Raw genomic sequence first — 19,578 nt, forward strand, 5'->3', positions numbered from 1 at the left:
TTTTTGGTTGGTTAGGAGCGATGTGAGGCGGAGCTTCTCACGTGGCCCTAGAGCAGTGCTGGGGGCCTGCTGGGGACGCCAGGGAGCCAAAAATTCTGATGGAAGGCAATTAGGCGGGCCTCTTGATACCGGACGCGCGGACGCGCGTGCCAGGCGTCGTCACCTTTTTTTTTTTTTTTAAATACAATGCAGGAAACTATGGTTCCGTAAAAAACAAGTGACACACCCAGAAAGTGACAGAATTGGGGTTAGAAGGCACAAGCCATACACACACAAAACAGAACCAGGCTTGCTGGATAGACCTGTAAAACTAACTGCTCAGGAAGAAGAGGCAGGAGGGCTGCCAAATTCAAGTCCAGCCTAAACATTTTAGACCCTGTCTACAACTAAAAAAAATTTAAATGGAGGTTGCAGGAGCAGGGAGGAGAATGAAGCAGCCACTGTGGCTCACATCTGTAATTCCATTTGGGTCACTGAGGCTGAGGAACTGCTGTGAGTTGGAAGCTCGTTTGAGATAGTTAATGAGTTCCTAGACTTCAGGTGAGACTACCTCTAGAAATAAAAAGTAATGCCAACTTGTAATCCCACATCTAGGGAGGGGTAGGCCAAAGGATCCAGAGTTCAAGGTCACCTCCAAACTACTTGAGACCCTGTTTCAAACCTTCCCACACCAAGCCCAGAAAAGGTAATGATTGCAGCTCAATAGCAGAACACTTCAAGGAAACAGGTTTTGATCCTAATCACCAAATCCAGGTGTCCTGCAAGCCTAAAACCCCAGCCCTCTGGAGGTGTTGGAAGGGAGGGTCAGAAATTCCAGCCATCCTGTGAGATATAAAACACCCCACCCACAATCAAGAAAGGGGGAGAAAAGTTTGTCCTATTACTTAAAGTAAGTCCATCATTCCCAGTCATCTCATGGGCTTTGGCTGTGGTGGCAAGAACAAAAGGCTCTCCACACTTGCCTGGCTTTTGTCTTTTTTTTTTTTTTTTTTTTTTATTTCAGTGCAGGAGCCCAGGCAATAGAATAACACCTCCTATACTCAGAATCTTCTGTCCTCAATCCTCTCTGTAAACACCCCCAGTCACAACCAGAGCATATCTAGCTCCTAGGTGACTCTTAACCCAAGTTGACAATGAAGGTTAACAATCCCAAAACCATCACTATTTGTTTAAAGGGTTTTTTCTTTTTTTGTTTTTTTTTTCCCCCTTCGGGGTGGGGGGTAAGGTTGGTTGTTTTGTTGTTTTGATTTGATTTTTTTTTTTTTTTTTTAAGACAGGCTCTGCGTTCTTTGGCTCTCCTGGAACTAGCTCTGCACACCAGGCTGGTCTCAAACCCCTAAAAATCCGCCTGCCTCCCAAGTGCTGGGATTAGAGGCACATGTGCTGCCACCACCACCTGGTAACCATCACTGTTTGTAACAGTAAAAATGAAAGCAACTTTAATAATATCCATGAAGGGTTATACATAGTGCCTCACCCCCTGCACTGGCGACACTGCTGATAAAACCCTCCCTAAAGTGACAGTCACTTCAGTTCAAATACCAGGACTCACATAAAAGACAGCTGTACAGCAAGGGCATGTACAATCTCAACACTTCTACACAGACAGAGATGGACAGCTAGCCTTGTGTAGCAGCAAAATAAATAACTTGTGGAAGAAGGATTGAAAACCCAAGTCACCGCTAGAGCTCCATAAGCACATGGTTGTATGCACACCCCATTCACACACATAAATGTGCACACACACGCACTGTACAAACAATAAATACAGAAATAAAAGCAAGAGTCCTCGAGTCAAACGCATCCGGTACACAAATTCACCCAGACACGCAGCCATCTGCTAGATTACAAACATTTTTTTTCTTTTGTCACTATAGCGGAATTATTTTTAAATAGTGAATTAGAAATAGTTTTGTTTTACAAAAAAAGTTTGCAACATGACTTTTCAAAAATATATTTGCTAAATAAACATTTTCTATGTGGCAGAAACATGAACTGAATACCTTTTATTTAATTTATAAAACAGAACAGATACATTTTCAAAGTGCTTTTATAGCCACTGTACCTTTCCTCCCAAGAGCAAAATAGAGTAGCTCTCTTCTTCCCCAGGGAAAATAGAGTAGGGGTTATCTTAGGATGCTGAGTTACCACCCACTGAGCGACTGACTTTACTAGCAGCAGAATCAAACATGAGACTGTTTCTCATGATTCTTCACCTAAGCTATAAATAACACACAAACTTGTCTTGGGAGGATGAAGTCTACTAGTCCTTTGCCAGCTGTCTTGCCCTTGTAGTCCTGAACTTGAGAGATGAGTCAAGCATTGCTGAGACTCGGGCCGAAGGTCTTTTAAGAAGTGGAAATTCGCAGAAAGCGGTCTGCAAATATGACTGGCAGATGATAGCTCCGGAAAACACTATGAGTGCTGTGGGATTGCTCTGTCCAGTGTGGAGGAATAAAAGTTTTGGGGACAAGAGCATCTCTTGGGGTGGTAATCAACACGGGCTCTCTGGAAGCACAAAACCACCCAAGTCCTTGGGTTACATACAAGGTGTTTCACTTCATAGCCCTCTGGCTAAGGAGTCTCAAAGAGGAGGAGCACTTCCTGGAGTTTGGTGTCTGTGTAAGCTGAGGTCCACTGCCCCCCTCCCTGCAACTTGACTCTGATGAAACCATGTTTCCTTCTATTCAGGCTGCCATTTGGGTTGAATGGGTCTCAACAGACCTTGGGCAGCCAGAGACCTCTTCCTTGACTGGACATTTGTCTATGCAGTGGAGAGTAAAGGTCTTCAGATGTGCTCTGGTCATCAGGGTCCAAAAAGCTCGATGCTGTCCAGTTTCTCCTCTTTGTAGAGTAGGATGTTCTCCATCAGTTTCCTTTTGGCCTCATTGATCTCAATTTTCCATGAAGTCTCTGTAGCTAATGTTCAACAGAAAAGAAAAAAAAAAAAAAAGTAACTTCAGCAAGTGTTACTATTAAAATTCTTTGTATCAGACTTGATCAAAGTATCATGCCCAGTTTGTGAAACAGGCCCAAATACAAGGAACATGTCATGGCTTCTGCCTTTAGAGGGAAGTCTGCACCCTCCCCCACAGACACTATAACACCCCAACTCCCCCAACCCCCACCACAGGTTTACCCCCTTTCCACAAAGAAGAGGCTCCTATTTTCCTCCACAGATATGGGAGAAGTGTGGCCATCAACAACAATGATGGCTGTTCTGTTATGAAATATAATGAGGGGGTACCTGGCAGTCCCCTGAGAAATCACACCAAGCAACAAATTCGGCATAAGGGAATTTATTTAGGGGAAGGGAGGGGAGTGAGGCCTGGAGAAGAGGTAGAGGCAGACAAGTGGACAGGTAGATGGACAGACTGAAGGGAGCAGAGCCATGAGGGCAGAGAAGAGAATGGGCCACAGACAAAGTGGGGGAGGCTGTCTGGAAACATATGGGAACAGAGCGAGCTGGAGTGGTGGGCAATCCTTTTTTGCACAGCCCACACCTGAAGCTCCTGGCTGCAACAGCAGGTGAGGACTGTTGCTAGGTCCCTGGGAGGAGCCTGGTAGAATCACCTGTAAGTTAATGGCCCTCTTTTTGTTTGTTTGTTTGTGTGATGGTGGGGCAGGAGTCAGGCATTGTGATCTTTGGACTACTTCCTGCTGACTAAGAAAACAGGGACGCTGTACATAAACTAGGATCGTAGTCAGGTTGTCAGGCTTTGAAGCCAGCACCTTTAATAGCTGCCCACTTTACCAGTCCCCCCATAATCCCAACACTTGGGAGGTGAAGGCAGGAGGATCAGGAGTTCAAGGTCATCCTCAGCTATATAGGAAGGTCTACATGAGACACACACTGACATATATGTATGTGTGTGTGTGTGTGTGTGTGTGTGTGTGTGTGTGTGTGTGTGTGTGTGTATATATATATATATATATATATATATATATATTTGTGTATATATATTGAAAGAAAAAAAAGATATCCAGACGTGAGGAAACCTAATCTCCGCACAGGACACCAATGTTGTTAAAAGATGATACCCGGGTTTCGGCACCAATGTTTAAAAAAGGATGAAGATAAGTGGGGGTCAGGGGGGATATGGCCCATGAAGGTGCGGTGAGGCCGGGGGCAAGGGAGATGCTTCTAGGAGGCTCATGTTGGGAATCTCTTCCCCCTAAGGGACCAGCCACATGTCGTCGGTATAGTACAGAATAGAGTTTATTCAGGTCATGGGGGATTTAAGAGAGCAATAGAGGCAGAGAGAGAGAGAGAGAAGACAGGAATAGAGGCTGGCCATGAGCATGTGGAGAGAGGCGGGGAAGGGAAGGGGGAGAGGAGGGACAAGAGGGGAGAGCAAGAGAGAGAAAAGAGCAAGAGCTCAAGAGAGAGCAAGAGAGAGAGAAGGGAGCAAGCAGCCCCTTTTATAGTGTCAGGTCACTGGGGCGGAGCATGCCTGGCTGTTACCAGGTAACTGAGGGGTGGAGTTTACAGAATCCCAACATGTATGTATATATATATATATATATATACACACACACACACACATATCAACCATGTATGTATATCAACTATGTATATAACCATGAGGGCCTACCTACATATAGTCCCCAACACCATAAAAGTACATGTGTAAATACATCAAAAAATTTAAATCTGGGGGCTGGAAAAATGGCTTATCAGTTAAGAACCCTTGCTGCAGGGCTGGAGAGATGGCTCAGTGGTTAAAAGCACTGACTACTGCTCTTCCAGAGCTCCTGAGTTCACCTGAGTTCAGTTCCCAGCAACTACATGGTGGCTCATGACCATCTGTAATGGGATCTGATGCCCTCTTCTGGTGTGTCTGAAGACAGCTACAGTGTACTCATAAATAAACAAATAAACAAATCTAAAAAAGAAAGAAGAACACTTGCTGCTTGCTCTTCCAGAAAACTCAGGTTTGATTCCCAGCACCCACACAGTAGCTCACAATCATCTGCAACTCTGGTTCCAGGATATCCTGCCTCCTCGGATACTGTACATATGTAGTGCTCAGACATACCTAGAGACCCATACACATTAAATAAGATTTTAAACTTTAAAAATAAGCAAATATCACTCTCTCTGGATCCTGGAAGAAGTAATGAGCCAGAGGCAAGAGTGGAACAAGGCTGAGGAAGGCCACACAGCTGTCCTAGGAGGTAGGCGCTGTCCTAGGAGGTAGGCAGTAGCTGTGACCAGGGCAGTACAGAGATGGAGGTTTGAAAGGCATAAGAGGCGAGCAAGTGAGTAGTGGGAAATAAGGAGTCGCTGGTGAGCTGAACTTCCCCTTTGTGGATCCAGTGTGCAGTGTCACAGAAGGGATTCTGCACGGCCACCTCCAAGCTTACCGTTCTGGGGTGGCTGTGGGCCTGTGCAAGCCTCTGAGGAGGAGTCAGCCTCCTGTCTCCCACTGGTAGATGGCTGAGATGTTCCAGTTCCCATGGAGAGTGGAGAGGAGGCAACCCTTGCGCAGGACACCACCATAACAGAAGAAGGGATACTGAGGCTGGAATTGTCAACGTCATCTGTTTCCTCTGGGGTATTGGAAGATGAGCCTGTACCCTCGGAAACCCTGCTCCAAGGGAGGGACGGCTGCCCTCTGAGCTGCTTCTCCACCCCAGCCATGGAGACTCGAGCCTTGGAGGAGGAGACAGATGAGTGGCTGATCAGGCACTGCCATTAAAGCTGAGGAGGCTCTCGCAGGCATAAGCATGCAAACTCAGCCCCTCCCCCAGTGTAGCAAACACTGCAGACAGGTTTTGCCCTTTTACCCTGTTTTCCTCACTCTAGCTAAAATCCATTACATTCCTAAAGCTAGCCCTCAAGGTCTGTTCCCTTATTTGGTCACTGACTCATTCCTTAGACAGAACACCAAGGTCCAACAATCAAAATTCTTTTTTTTTTTTTTTTTTTACTAATATGTCCAATCAGGATTTACCATCTCACTCTAGCAAACACATACACACACACACACACACACACACACACACACACACACACACACACACACACACAGTTTTCCCCTTTAAAACCTCCACTCCTGCAGAAACACCCTCTCTTGCTTCTCTTCTCTGCTTGCTTTTCTTTGCAGCTGCTGCTTTTGCAACCTCTCCTACCCCTCAACCCCTGCTTGCTCCTCTGGGGAAATAAATGTCATTTGTGCTGAGCACTTGGTCTGGGAATGTCTTATGCCCATACCATTCCTTTCAAAGGCCAAAGGCCACCACTTGGTCTCCTGGGAGCTATAATCAAATGCTTAGCTCCCTGCCTTAAAGAGATCTAAACTTGACCTGCTGACCTCCACACTGAGAGCCACAGATGAGTGTGTGAGCCCAGGTGGTCCAATCACTGCACCCCAATCTTCTGACTGGGCCAGGTGTGGGCAGGTGTCTGTGTGTGCCTCTGAGACCTTGAGTTGAATGTGGAGCTGTGGGTGTGTATGCTAAGGATCCATATAGTAGAAGAAGAGAAATAACTTTTGGAAGTTGTTATTTGACCTTGACATCTGTGTCATGCCATGTGTACATGCACACACATATGTACACAAGTACACACACACACACACACACACTCCTTACTTCTAAATTTAATTTTAAAATCCAATGTGAATTCATTTATTTTTGCACATGATCACAATGAATTCTCTATTCTCTCTGTCTGTCTCTCTGTCACTCTCTGTCTCTGTCTCTCTGTCTTTCTGTCTCTCTCTCTCTCTCTCTCCCCTCTCTCTTTTAGACAGTGTCTTCCTACAGAGTCCGGGCTGTCTAAAATTCACTCTGTAGACAAGGCTGGCTTCAAACCCACAGACATCCGTCTGTCTCTGCCTCCCAAGTGCTGAGAGATTAAAACAGTGTGTCACCACACCCAGCTGCTATGGATTTTTATAAATACAAAAATATCAGAGCCTAGCAGATGAAAGAAGCCTATAATCCTAGAACTTGAGAAGCAAATGCAGCATCAGGAATTCACGGCCACTTTGCTAAGTATGAAGTTCAAAGCCAGCCAGAACTACAGTTAGCTTCTGAAAAACAAACACGCAGGCAGGTCATAAAGCCAGGGGGTGGTGGCTCACAGGCACAATCTCAGAACCTCAGGAGAACTACCTCAAATTCAAGGCCACCATAGCTACACTGTGAGATCCTGTCCCCAGTAAGATAAAAGCTGAAGCAGGGAGGGGCAAGATGAACCCACCCTAGAAAGGCACATCCTGGTGAGCCTAGGGAGCTCTGTCCATCCACAGAATGTGCATGGTGGAAGGGAAGAACTGACACAGAACCTCCATGTACAAGTATACACATAATACGTAACACATAAATAAGCCAGTGCACGGCAGAGCAGCCAGTGGACTAGGACCCAGAAGGGTTTATAGGCCATGGATCTTTCAAGCCTGGTTGTGCCACACTATGGTACCTCCCTCTCCCTCTCCCTCCCTCTCTTCTTTCTTTCTTTCTTTCTTTCTTTCTTTCTTTCTTTTTGTATAGCTGAAATGTCCTATCCCCTTTAGTATACTTGGCATATGACTCATCCTTCAACATCTGGTTCAAATATCAAGTATCCAGATAAATGTTCAATTTGATGCCCAAGAAGTGCTTGCCATGCTAAAGATTGCAGTCCTCTGTAGCTCTGTATAATGCATAGGGTAGGCAAAAACTGCTGTGTGCATTTCTCAGTCATGTTTTTAAAAGGAAGGGAGATGGGGCTGGAGGGCTGGCTTAGAGGTGATGAGTCCTTGTTGCTCCTGCAGAAGACCTGAGTTCAGCTCCCAGAACCCAGAGCAGATGGCTCACAAAACCCAACCTCTTCTGGCTTCTTTGGTACCCAAACACACACACATACACACACACACACACACACACACACACACACAGAGTCCTTAAGAAAAAGGTGGGGGAGAGGCTTATCAGGTTAAAAGCACTGGCTGCTTCTCCAGTGGACCAAGGTTCAATTCCCAGCACCCACATGGCAGTTCGCAACTGTCAGTAACTCCAAGAGATCTGACGCCCTCTGCTGGCCTACACAGCACCAGGCACAAAAGTGATACACAGCCCTGCATGCATGAACAAAATAATCAACAAAAGGAAGAGAGAATTTAAGAGTGTATCCTCTTCTTCTAACCCTCTTTCTCTGGCTGGAAAGTAGATACAATGGACTGAGCAACAAACTGGGTGACAGCACCTCGAATCCTGAGATGGAAGCTTTTTAGCCGGCATGGCTAGCCACTGCAGCCCTGGTTACCTGCACCCAGATCATTAAATAGGTGTATTTTGCAGCTCCTCATTATGGTCAGTCCCTTTTATCCAAACCCCAACTGACACACTGAACCATTGATGGAATGAGTAACTGAAGGTTTGAGTGAAAGTGAGTGACGGGGAGGGGGGAGTGGGGGGGGCTCTTCTGAAATCCTTAGTGACCTGAAAAATCCTACTGGGCCTCCAGAGCCCTCTAAGTCTGGGCTTAGTTCCCCTGCCCCGCTTGATGCAGAGCCCTGTCACACCCCATCCAGGTACCTACCACACAGACAACTAGCATGCAAAGACCAGGGACTCCAGGACAGCAGGACAGGAATGGCTTGCTCAGACAGACTGGTACTCTGTAGTTAGTGAGAGGACTTTGGACACTAATTACAGCTCAGCTTAGGACCACAACGTGGGCCACTCCAAGCCATTCTCTCCAAAAAGGCGGAGGAAATGCCACAGGAGTTACAGATCACCCTGCCCTCCCTGCAGCTCAGCTAGCGGCCTACCCTCAGGGTCCCGCATGACTCACACAGCAACCCTCACTGCCGCAATAGCTCCCGTAGGTTTTGCTGTGGATAGTCAAGGCTAAATTTGGCTCATTGCATGACCAGCATGGGAGGCTTCCTAGATAAGGCAGGCAGCAGAGCGCTCACCTCCTCCACGCTGGCATTGCGTCTCCGCAGGCAGACACTCACAGCGGTGGCCCAGGCTTCTGCACAAGCCTCAGGCAGCAGCCCTGCCTTCCTCTCCACGTGCTTCTGGCAGATCTCTCTTGCCACCACCTTCCCCATGCCTGTCTTCCTGGAGTAGACTGAGGAAGTACTGCTGGGAATCTCGCTGAGAAGCAAATCCTTCTGTTGGAGGAGAGTGAGGAAGACCTAGGTGAGATGCTGGGTGTGGAACGATGTCTTTAAAAGCACTAACAAGTTCAGCGCCCAAGCACTTGAGAATGCACAGGGCACTCCCTAGTACATCCACAGCTCATCTGTAGTGGCTTAACCTGTCCCAGTTAGAAAATGGAAACATGAAATGCCTATTCCTGGATATAACACAAACACAAATCCAATAATGGACCCACAGCACAAATAGGACACTGTCCTAGTCAGAGTTTCTGTTCATGCACAAACATCATGACCAAGAAGCAAGTTGGGGAGGAAAGGGTTTATTCAGCTTACACTTCCACATTGCTGTTCATCACCAAAGGAAGTCAGGAACAGAAGGCAGGAACCTGGAGGCAGGCACTGATGCAGAGGCCATGGAGGGATGTTACTTACAGGCTTGCTTCCCCTGGCTTGCTCAGCCTGCTTTCTTATAGAACCCAGGACTACCAGCCCAGGGATGGCACCACACACAATGGGCTGGGCCCTCTACCCTTGATCACTAGTTGAGAAAATGCCTAACAGCTGAATCTCATGGAGGCATTTCCTCAACTGAGGTGCCTTTCTCTGTGATAACTCTAGCTTGTGACACACAAAAACAGCCAATACAGACACCAGACCCCCCCCAAAAAATTCAATAGCCCATTTCCAATAAATATGCCTTCCCTTTGTAAAATATATGCACAGCAAAATACTAATAACCATCATTTGCCTAGCTTAACCACATGCCTAGACTTAGAATTTAATCCTTTTTAAAGATTTTCATTTGTATTTGTTTGTAGGAATGTGTGTCTGTGTGTCTGTGTGTGGGTATGTTAGTGTGAGTACAGATACCTACAGAAGAGGGTGTCAGATCCTCTGGAGCTGGAGGTACAGGATTTATGCAGTAAGCCACTGGATGTGGATTCTGGGACCCAAACTCAGGCCCTCTGCATTATGCGTTATTAACCACTGAGCCATCACTCCAGCCCCAATTTAATCTTTTTTTTTTTTTTACTTATGTGTGTGTGGGGGGGTAACTGTGTGTTTGTCTTGTGTCTGCAGAAGCCAAAAGGCAGCATCAGTTCCCCCGAGCCTGCGATAAATCTTGTGGTGAAAGGGGGCAAAAAGCAGCAGGTCCTGAAGGTCACCCTTGACTGACCTTGACTGCATCAAGGGCAAGCATCTTCTCCAAGAGAATCAAAAGGAAGAGGAGAACTGGGGACCTGAGGGGAGGGGTTGTAAGCATCACCAGGAACAAAGCAGGATCACAAGGAAGTCAGAGGGGCCTCTTTCAAAAGGGCATTTGAGTGTTCTACCAAAAAAAAAAATACAAAAGAAGGAAAACAAACAAAGCAAATGCAGGGAGCTTGCTCAGGACTAACATCAAAGAGTGTCAGGAACTACAGTACACCACCTCCAAACACAGCAGGAGGAGTGGTGCAAGCTCACTGATGGGGTCAAGACTATAGCTCAGTTGGTACACCGCTTTCTATAGCGTGTGTAAAGCCAGGTAGACAGGGAACAGTGGTGTGTGCCTTCACCCCTAACACTTAGGAAATGGAGGCAGGAGGATCAGGAATTCAAAGTCAACCCCTACATTTGTTGCATCAAATTGCTGTACGCTTATTTGTTTTTAGTGTGTGTGTTTGTGTGTGTGTGTGTGTGTGTGTGTGTATCATTACTACATATGTGCATTTAAATATGTACATATTTATAATTACACATTATAAGACACACAGCACTTTAAAGCTGGTAGTGACGGCACACACCTGTAACCCCAGCACTCTATAGAGACTGAGGAAGATGTCTGTAAATTCAAGGCTAGCCTGAGTTACTTAGTGAGGCTTGGTTTTACCACCTAAAATGCATCCCTACCTAGTCTCTGTCCCCTTGGTCCATTCTAGTCACTCACTCAGCCATCCCTTCCTCTACAAGGCCTTCTCCCGCCTCTAAACACAACCAGCAAAAAAAAAAAAAAAAAAAAAAAAAAGTCAATGAAATGATACCTAATGATATTCTGCTGATATACTCGTAGATTAGCCCCTGCCCAACTATCACCAGAGAGGCATCATCCAGCAACTGATGGGAACAGATGCCTAGCACTAGGATGAACCAGAGGAATCCCACAGAAGAGGGGAAGGAAGTAATATAGGAGCCAGAGGGATTGCAGATACCATGAAAACACAGGTCACAGGACTAAAGCAACGGTCACGGACCTGATAGGAGTCCGAGCTAGGTCCTCTGCTAGGTCTTTTGGTTGTGTAGCTTGGTGTTCTTGTGGGTCTCCGAACAGTGGGAGTGAGGGATATCTCTGACTCTTGTCTACCCCTGGGACCCTTTTCCTCCCACGACGTTGTCTCATCCAGCCTTGCTGTGACAGCTTGTGCCTAGCCTTATTAAATCATGTTGACATAATCATGTTATATCGTGTTTGGTTGATATCCCTGGGAGCCATACTAGGATTTTGTTGTTGTTGTTGTTTTGTTTTTCCAAGGGGGATTGAGGAGGAGTGGGTCAGGGGAGAGAGGACTGGAAGGAATGGGGGAGGGGAACTACAGTCAGGTATGTAGTGTAAAAGAATTAAAACCAATTAACTAGGCAGGTATGGTGTCATGGGCCTATGGTTCCTGCTACGCAGGAGGCTAAGGCAGGATTCTTGCTTGAGCTCAGGAGTTCAAGGTGAACTGGGCAATATAACAATACTTTATCCCAGAGGGAGAAATAAAAATGTAAACCCCACTGTGCCTCTGTTTCCCCAGCCAATGAGTAGGTAGGTGATTTCAGGATCTGGGAACACAACACGCCTGACACCATCAGGGACTTAATACCTGGTAGTAAAGTAAAAAAACCTGGTGCCCTGGCTCAGTTCCTGTGTAAACATGAGCTTTTAACTATTTATCTTTGGGGAAACTTAATGGGGTTGAGGAAGGGGAAATCAGCACATGTAACAGTTGGAGTGCATGAGTGGTTTGCAGAGAGAGACAAGCTACCACAAAGGGATTCAGAAGCAGTTCGTAGAGCCCCCACCTTTGTGAGCCTCCAGGGAAGAGAGATCTTATCTGCAGCCCGTGAGAGGAGCTGCTACTAACAGTGAGTTCTCAGCGTGGGGAGCTTGACTCAGCTGTCAGGGCTGCGCAGAAGCACAGGCTAGGACAAAGTGTGCTTGACAGAAGCATCAACATGAACCCAGGCAGTCTCAAGAGCCAACTCCCAGGGCCCAGGACATTTGAAGAAAAATTAAGAGCAACTAGTGAGTGAAACCACAGGACAAAAAGACAAGCGGTCTGCGTGGGACAAAACCACCCACTTGATTAGGGCGCACGCAAGGACTCACCAAACAAAAAGAAGGCAGGCTGAGGCAGAAGAGGCTCACTCAGAGGGTTGCAGCTGACTGGGTGGCACCAGTCTGTAATCCCAGAACTCAAAAGAAGGCTTAGGCAGGAGGATGACCATGAGTCAGACTAGACCATAATGTAAGACCACCCCCCTACACACCCCCAAAAAAAAGGAAAAGAAAAAAACTAAGGCTCGAATGAGACTCAGCAGTTGCACACACACAAGCAGCATCAGCCGTTGTACTTCCTAAGTGGCAGTGTGGGAAGATGTGGCAGATGTAGAGCTCTGGACTGAGAACTTTGTGTGCTGTGGGCAAGAAATGACTGTGTGCCTAAGGATACCAGCTGACCAACCAGAAGTGACCAGATCTCTTACCAGATAAACTGGACTGCGGTCCTTGTCCATTGCAGGGATGCCAGTGAGGACCTCCGCCAGTACCTGGATAGAGAGAACACAGAGTTAGCAGGATCTAGTCTCAGTCAGCAAAAGATTAGACAATGACAAAGGCTTCATCTTTTTACATTTATTGAGTGAGTGAGTATGTGTGTTTGTGTGTTTGTATGTGTGTGTGTGTGTTTGTATGTGTGTTAGATTCATGTGCCATGGCACTTATGCAGAGGTTAAAGAGCAACTTGTAAGAACTGAAGCTCTCCTTCCACGAGGTAGATCCTAGACTGGAACTCAGGTTGTCAGGCTTGGCTGCAAGCACCTTTGCTCACTGAGCCATCTTGACCGCCCCCTTTTCTTTTTTTTTTAAGACAGGGTCTTTAGAAGTTATTCTGTGGCTGAGGGTGGCCTTGAGTTTCTGATTCTCTTGCTACACCACCATTTTTCCCTACTTCATTCGCTCACAAAGGAGCACAGCCCTGAGCCAACACTCACGTGGGAAGCTGTGATATGTGCCTGTATGAAGAGCAAGCCTGACTTTCATTGGATGCTCAGCAGTGTAAAGATGCAGGAGTGAGCCAGGTGACGGTGGGTGCCCACCTTAAATCCTAGAACTCTGGAGGCAGACAGGTGAATCTCTGCATTCGAGGCCAGTCTATCGAGAGATAGTTCTAGAATAGCCCAGGCTACCCAAAGAAACTCTGTCTCAAAAATCAAAAAGAAAAGGAACAAAAAGAAAGAAAACAAAATAGCACAGAAGTGGGAGACAGACTCAGAAGCCTGGATTCCCCATCCTACTCTGCACAAGAAGTGAGCCCCAGGGCTGGGAACTGAAACTTGGGCCAGAGTCTGCATGTGTCTCGTGGGCTAGGGCAGCTATGCTGCAGAATGAACAGCAATCCTTCCTGTCAAGTCTCTCCCACACCCTCCTGCAACAAATTAGAGCAGTTAGCCACAGCTAAACCACCCTGCTCGTAGGGTAATGAGGAGCATGTGGGTGGTGGCCAGGAGGGGGCAGCATAGAGCACACAACAGAAAAGGGTCTGCAGCCAGTTAAAAAGGGGACGGGTGGGAGAAACAGGAAAACAACTCAGCCATGCGATTCAGGAAGGAACAAGTCCCTGACAAGGGTTATTTAGTGGGCATAAAAACACTGAGACAAAGCAGGCAAGATGAGACGATGAGGCACTGGCCAGAATTCTTGAATTCAATCACCTGGCCGGAAAAAGGCAACAACTCCACAACTCCAGATAGTTGTTTTCTTGACCTCCACATGCAGTATGGCATGTGGACACCTGCGCGCATGTGTGCGCACATGCACACACTCACACACACACACACACACACACACACACACACACACACACTAATACTACAATACCCATATATACACAACATCCTACTACTCTCTTTTTAACTTTTAGTTATTTACTTACTTATTAGAGACAAGTCTCTCTACAGACTGCTCTGGAACTCACTTTGTAGTCCAAGCTGGCCTTGAACCTACACAGATCACTTGCCTGTGCCTCCTAAGTGCTGACATTAAAGGTGTGTGCCACCACACTCAGCCCCATCACTGCTCTATAAGCATTACTAACATCCCACTTTACAGAAGGCAAAACTGAGGCCCAAACATGGGGTGGGCAGGTGTTACATGGCAGAAGTAACCTGTACGGGACTAAGCCATACTGCCTGGTGGTTAGAGGGTCTGCCCTATTGGTTTGTTTTGACTTGTTTTACTTTTTGTCTTGTTTTATCTTGTTCTGTTTGTTTTGAGACACGGTCTTCCTAAATTGCCCAGGTTCCCCCGGAACTTGCTCTGCTCCCCCTATGGTACTGTAAGTGGGGTTGCTCAGCTTCACTGAAGCAGTCACAGGGAACTTGGGGGCGGGTTGGGGGAACCAGCAGAGTGGCCAGCCAGGGGCAGAAGGTGGCCCAGTGAGGGCTTCAGAGGCAGATGGGAGCAGACGGGAGACTGTGGTCACAGAAAGGAAGTGCAGAGTTCAAGATGGGGAGGAAGCCCTGAGGGCGACGTGTGAGTTTGGCTGCAGGCAACAAACTGTGTTTCTCAGGCCGCATTTCCCAATGCTGTGGAACATCCTGGGTTTTGTGGAACACCAGGCTGGACAGTCGCAGCAAGACACAGCAAGCAAACAAGGCTATGCGGTCAAGCAGAGCTGGAAGGCTTGCATAACCTTCTCTGGTGGGTTCACAACAACCAGGTCACAGGCTCAGTACCCTATTAAGTCCGTAATGAAAAAGCCTGCTTGGCTTTGCTCAACAGTGTCTTCTGACCTATCTGTCCTTTCAGCCCTTTAAACACATTGGTCCTGCAGACATCAAAAGGAGTCAGTGTGTCCTAAGGTTGAACTGAACCGACTATCAGGCTCAGACTACAGACGCTTTACAGTATGCCCTGAGCTCCCAGCACCTGGTCCTGAGGCAGGGAGTATGCAGGAGAGATGGATGGTCACTGACTGCATGAGCGTGACATAGAAATGGGTGGTTAGGCCATCAGTGTGGACGGGAAGCAGGAAGTCGAGAGATAACTATGTAGCCCAGGCTAGCCTGAACCAAATGGAATCGTCCTGCCTTGACCTTCCAAGTGCTGGGGGTTACAGACATGTAGCCTCATGCCCAGCTATGTAAAACTTTTTAACCATGAAAATCACCTATAAGTCAGAAGCCGTACAAAATAGGCCATGAAAGCTATGTCTGGTGGCACACATCTACAGTTCCAGTATTCAAAAGGCTGAGGCAGGATCATAGTTGGTGACTAGACTGGACTACAGGCACCCAGTGAGACCTCATCAAAAAAATTTGGGAAGTATGGCTTAGTGGTAGAACACATGTCTAGCATGTCTGAGGACCTGGGTATTAACTCCAGCACCAAAAATGGGGGAGAGGTTGGGCAAACTAGTACCATATTAGTCAGTAAATGTGTCATATTAGTCAGTGAATGATCATAAGCAGATCCTGAGATCCCATTAAAAAATGCTAGACACAAAAAAAAAAAAAGCAAGACATTATGGTATGCACTTACAATCCAAGCACTGGGGAGACAGAGACAGGAGGATCCTTGGGGTTCACTGGTCACCAACTAGCCTAACTGGTGAGCTTCAGGCCAATGAGAGAGCCTATCTCAAAGGAGGTCCTGAGCATGACACCTGAACTACACCCCCACATCCCACCCCCCCCCCACACTGCACGCCTACCAACTGCCAACAAGTGAAATAAAAGAGTTTAAAAGATGCACAATAGAGTTTGTTTCAGATCTGGCCTCTAGGGCACAGCCCTGCAGCCTCGGCTGTAACTATGCTTACAGACAGCCTGTGGGCAGGAAAGGAAATGCTTACAATCCCACAGCTGAAGATGTCCACTTGCTTGGTCAGCTGCCCCACTCTGATGAAGTTTTCAGGTAGATATGCAGCTGAGGCCTGGAACAGGTGAGTCTTCATCACAGTATATTTGGTCTTTTTATTGGCAGGACATGGATGAGCTACTGGGTGGGCTAGCTTGGGGTTAAGATGCTGGTCCAGCAAAACGTTGGCACTGTGGGAAAGCAAGTGAAGAGAACCTTTGAACTCTGGAAAGAAAAGTTTACCATGGAGACACATTGGCCAAACAATTTAGCATTGGGCATGTCAGCCTTGCGAGTGATGGAGGGAAGGCAGTCACAGAAGACACTCAACATACAATAGCCAGCCACTAATGGGCAGGGCCTTGAAAGCCCACTCACTCCACTAATGGACATGGAGTTGATAATTAGCCTCGTTGCCCCAGGAATATGCAGGAGAGGCAGACTTCCATTTCCCACAGATACCAGCCCTGGTCAGCAGAACAAGCGAAGCCCACTGTTCATATTCTACCAAAGCTGTTCCCATTATAAACACTGGCCTCGCCAGGGCAAATCCAAACACTGGCATCCCTTATAACTCAGTTTGCTCAGGTTGTAAGGAAAGGGAACATGTTTTAAAAATTTTTAAGAGGAGTGAAAATATTCCTTAACCCAGTTATAACTGGAAGGAGTTAAATCAGATAAAGGATTCTTGAGGCGGTGGGAGCAAAAAGCTAGGTTTCATGTCTAGATCTAACCTCAGCAGTATTCTATTTTATTTTTTTTAAAGATTTATTCATTTTATATATGTGAGTACACTCTGTCTTTAAACTCACCAGAAGAGGGCATCACACCCCATTATAGATGGTTGTGAGCCATGAAGTGGTTGCTGGGAATTGAACTCGGAACCTCTGGAAGAGCAGTCAGTACTCTTAACCACTGAGCCATCGCCACAGCATTTTATTTTATTACACTTGTTTGTGGGGAGGGAGCATGCATGCCACATCTTGCCAGAACTCAGTGGGCAATTTGGCAGGAGTTGGCTCTCTCCTACCATCATTGAGATTTTAGAGGATCAAATTCATGCCATCTGGCTTGGCAGCAAGCATCTTTATATACCGAGCCTCACTGGCCCACCAAGCAGTATTTGAAAAAGAAGATACCAGGCCAGACACGGTGCTAGCTCACCTATAATCCCTGGCACCCAGGAAACTGAGACAGGAGGGCTGCTGGAAGTCCAAGGCTAGTGTACTTCAGGTCAGCCTGGGCTACACTGTAAGTTATAGGCCAGCTCTGCTTACAGCAAGACTTTGTCTTAATAGACAAAAAAATGTGGGCAAGCTACTTCACTGCAAGGTTCAGAAATCCCAATAAACCATGAGACCTTGCAACATGGGGAGGTGACTCCTGATCTAATAAGAGGGGAAGCAGAGCCATGAGACCATCCAGTCTTAGGGGTAAGGATCTGTGCGGGAGGAAAGCAAGACACTGAAATGAGTCAGGATGCAGCTTGCTGGCAGAGCACGCCCATGCCATCAAACACAAGTCAGGAGAGGAGAGAGGAAAGGGTTATGGGTTGGCAGCTACCACATGGGAGGAAACCTCAAGGAACCACAAGACCTGTGGTTGTGGAGCTGGTTCTGCTAAATGCCTTGGACTCTTGGAATCTCTCCCATGATACCAGTTCTCTTGCTCTTGGAAATCTGACTCTAAGAGGCTGGGGACAGGAAGCCACCCTGACAAGACCTATCACCAACAGACACAGGTAAGGCGGGTACTGAGGAAAGTTTAAATGAGAAGCTCAAATCCCAAGGCTGGGCATAGCTCCCAGACAGAGTGCAGGCTAGCTCACTCCTGGGTAGATAGTCAAATGTTTAGGGTGCTGTGGCCTGTGGGGAAACTAATCCAGGAAGGCCACAGACAAAGTGACAGACTGCTTCATATACTGGGCATGAGCAGAGAGCACACATCAGAAATACTGGATTTTGAGGACCTAAAGAGAGAGCTAAGGTCCCCAAGGGAGGGGATGTAGAGGAGAAGAGAAGGGAGGCAGGGGAAAGGCAGACAGACAGACAGACAGAAAGCAAGAACAGGAGCTAGCCTCATTCTCAAAGCCAGGCCTGGAGAGCATCCTGCCTTCTCACCTCTTAACGTTACTGTGGATGATGTCCAGGCAATGTAGGTGTTCCACAGCTAGAAGAAGCCCCGAGCAGATGCTGGCACGCTGTGGCCAGGGCAACATGTCTGAGTTGCCCTAAGAGAAAGAGAAGGAACAAAAAGGGTCATTCCTGAACCATTCTAAAGTCAATACAGCCTGTTCTTGGCTTCCTTCAAATCTGTCATTGGTCACAGGGCTCAGCCAGTGTGATGTACTAACTTGACATAATATTATTCGTATCAAACAGAGCCACTCAAAAGTCCAAGACACCAACCCAACCCCCCCAAAAAAAGAAAGTCCAAGACCAGATACACACAAGCTATGTGACTTTGGGAAGATGCTTGAAGCCTCTGAGTTTCAGTTTTCTTGGGTATGAAATGGAAATGTAGAGCTGGGGGTTTAGCTCAGTGGGGGAGCACTTTGCTTGTTTGTATAAAGCCCTAGATTTGATCTTAGCCCTATAAAGACTCAGGCAAGAGCTATCTGTTCTGTTCTATGACCATAGCCCATGGTTTACCTGAGCCCAGAGTCTGTCCTGCAGAGAGCCATTTGCCATGTAGGGGTAGATGAGGCTGTGGAACTGTCTTCCAGTGCAGAAACCCAGCAGAGGTAGGATGTTGGGATGGCAGCATCTGAACCCAGTACACATATACAGTCAGGCATCAAAGAGCAAGAGCCAAAGGTCAGACTGCTAGCTACCTGCCAGGTGCCACAAGCTCTGGTCCCTAATGGCCTCACAATATTTTCCTGCAGTGCAATCTGGCACAATCCCCAACCCACCTCTGGGAACAGGCTGAAGAATGAAGAACTTGCTACAGGCCACCACACCCACCTCAGGGTTAGTCAAAAGGGGACTCCCATTGTCTGAGTCACCTTTCTCCTCTGGGCTTTCCTCGTGACTCTGGCCACATCTCATGTTCTACATATGAACCATCCACATGAATATCTGGGAAAGGACACTTCTCTTCTGCCTCTCAGAAACCTCTTGCTTCACGAATCACCACACACTGTTACACACAGTTTTCCATCCCCTTTTGTGGTCATAGCCCAGGTACCTCACAGGGAAACTGCAGATGGCCTTGTACCAGATCGTGCCACCTTCCCATGCCCTACTTCACACCTGTCTCGTTCACTAGCCATTTGCACGCCTGTCTGTACTGCAAGCATTACGAGGCAGGGGCTACCTGGCTTCAAGTGAGCACTCCCTCTAACCTGGGAAAGCCTGGGCTACTAAACTAATGAAT

The 19,578-nt window shown here is 47.2% G+C and overlaps 1 protein-coding gene across 2 annotated transcripts in view; it reads right to left on the reverse strand.

The window, feature by feature from the left end:
• Positions 1 to 2,044: 2,044 nt before the first annotated feature.
• The window catches only part of IRAK2 (interleukin 1 receptor associated kinase 2), a gene marked incomplete at its 5' end in the record, with an annotated part of 51,218 nt that continues 33,684 nt past the window's right edge, over positions 2,045 to 19,578 (reverse strand). For both annotated transcript variants that reach the window (XM_080914082.1, XM_080914081.1), the window contains 7 exons: positions 2,045 to 2,919; positions 5,368 to 5,656; positions 8,910 to 9,110; positions 12,828 to 12,890; positions 16,196 to 16,391; positions 18,321 to 18,430; positions 18,852 to 18,966. In XM_080914082.1, the coding sequence (XP_080770208.1) occupies positions 2,807 to 2,919; positions 5,368 to 5,656; positions 8,910 to 9,110; positions 12,828 to 12,890; positions 16,196 to 16,391; positions 18,321 to 18,430; positions 18,852 to 18,966 (1,087 nt within the window). In that variant the 3' untranslated portion in view covers positions 2,045 to 2,806. The remainder of the gene's footprint in view (positions 2,920 to 5,367; positions 5,657 to 8,909; positions 9,111 to 12,827; positions 12,891 to 16,195; positions 16,392 to 18,320; positions 18,431 to 18,851; positions 18,967 to 19,578) is intronic.

This window comes from Micromys minutus (genome assembly GCF_963924665.1).
Source record: "Micromys minutus genome assembly, chromosome: 3".
Lineage (NCBI taxonomy): Eukaryota > Metazoa > Chordata > Mammalia > Rodentia > Muridae > Micromys > Micromys minutus.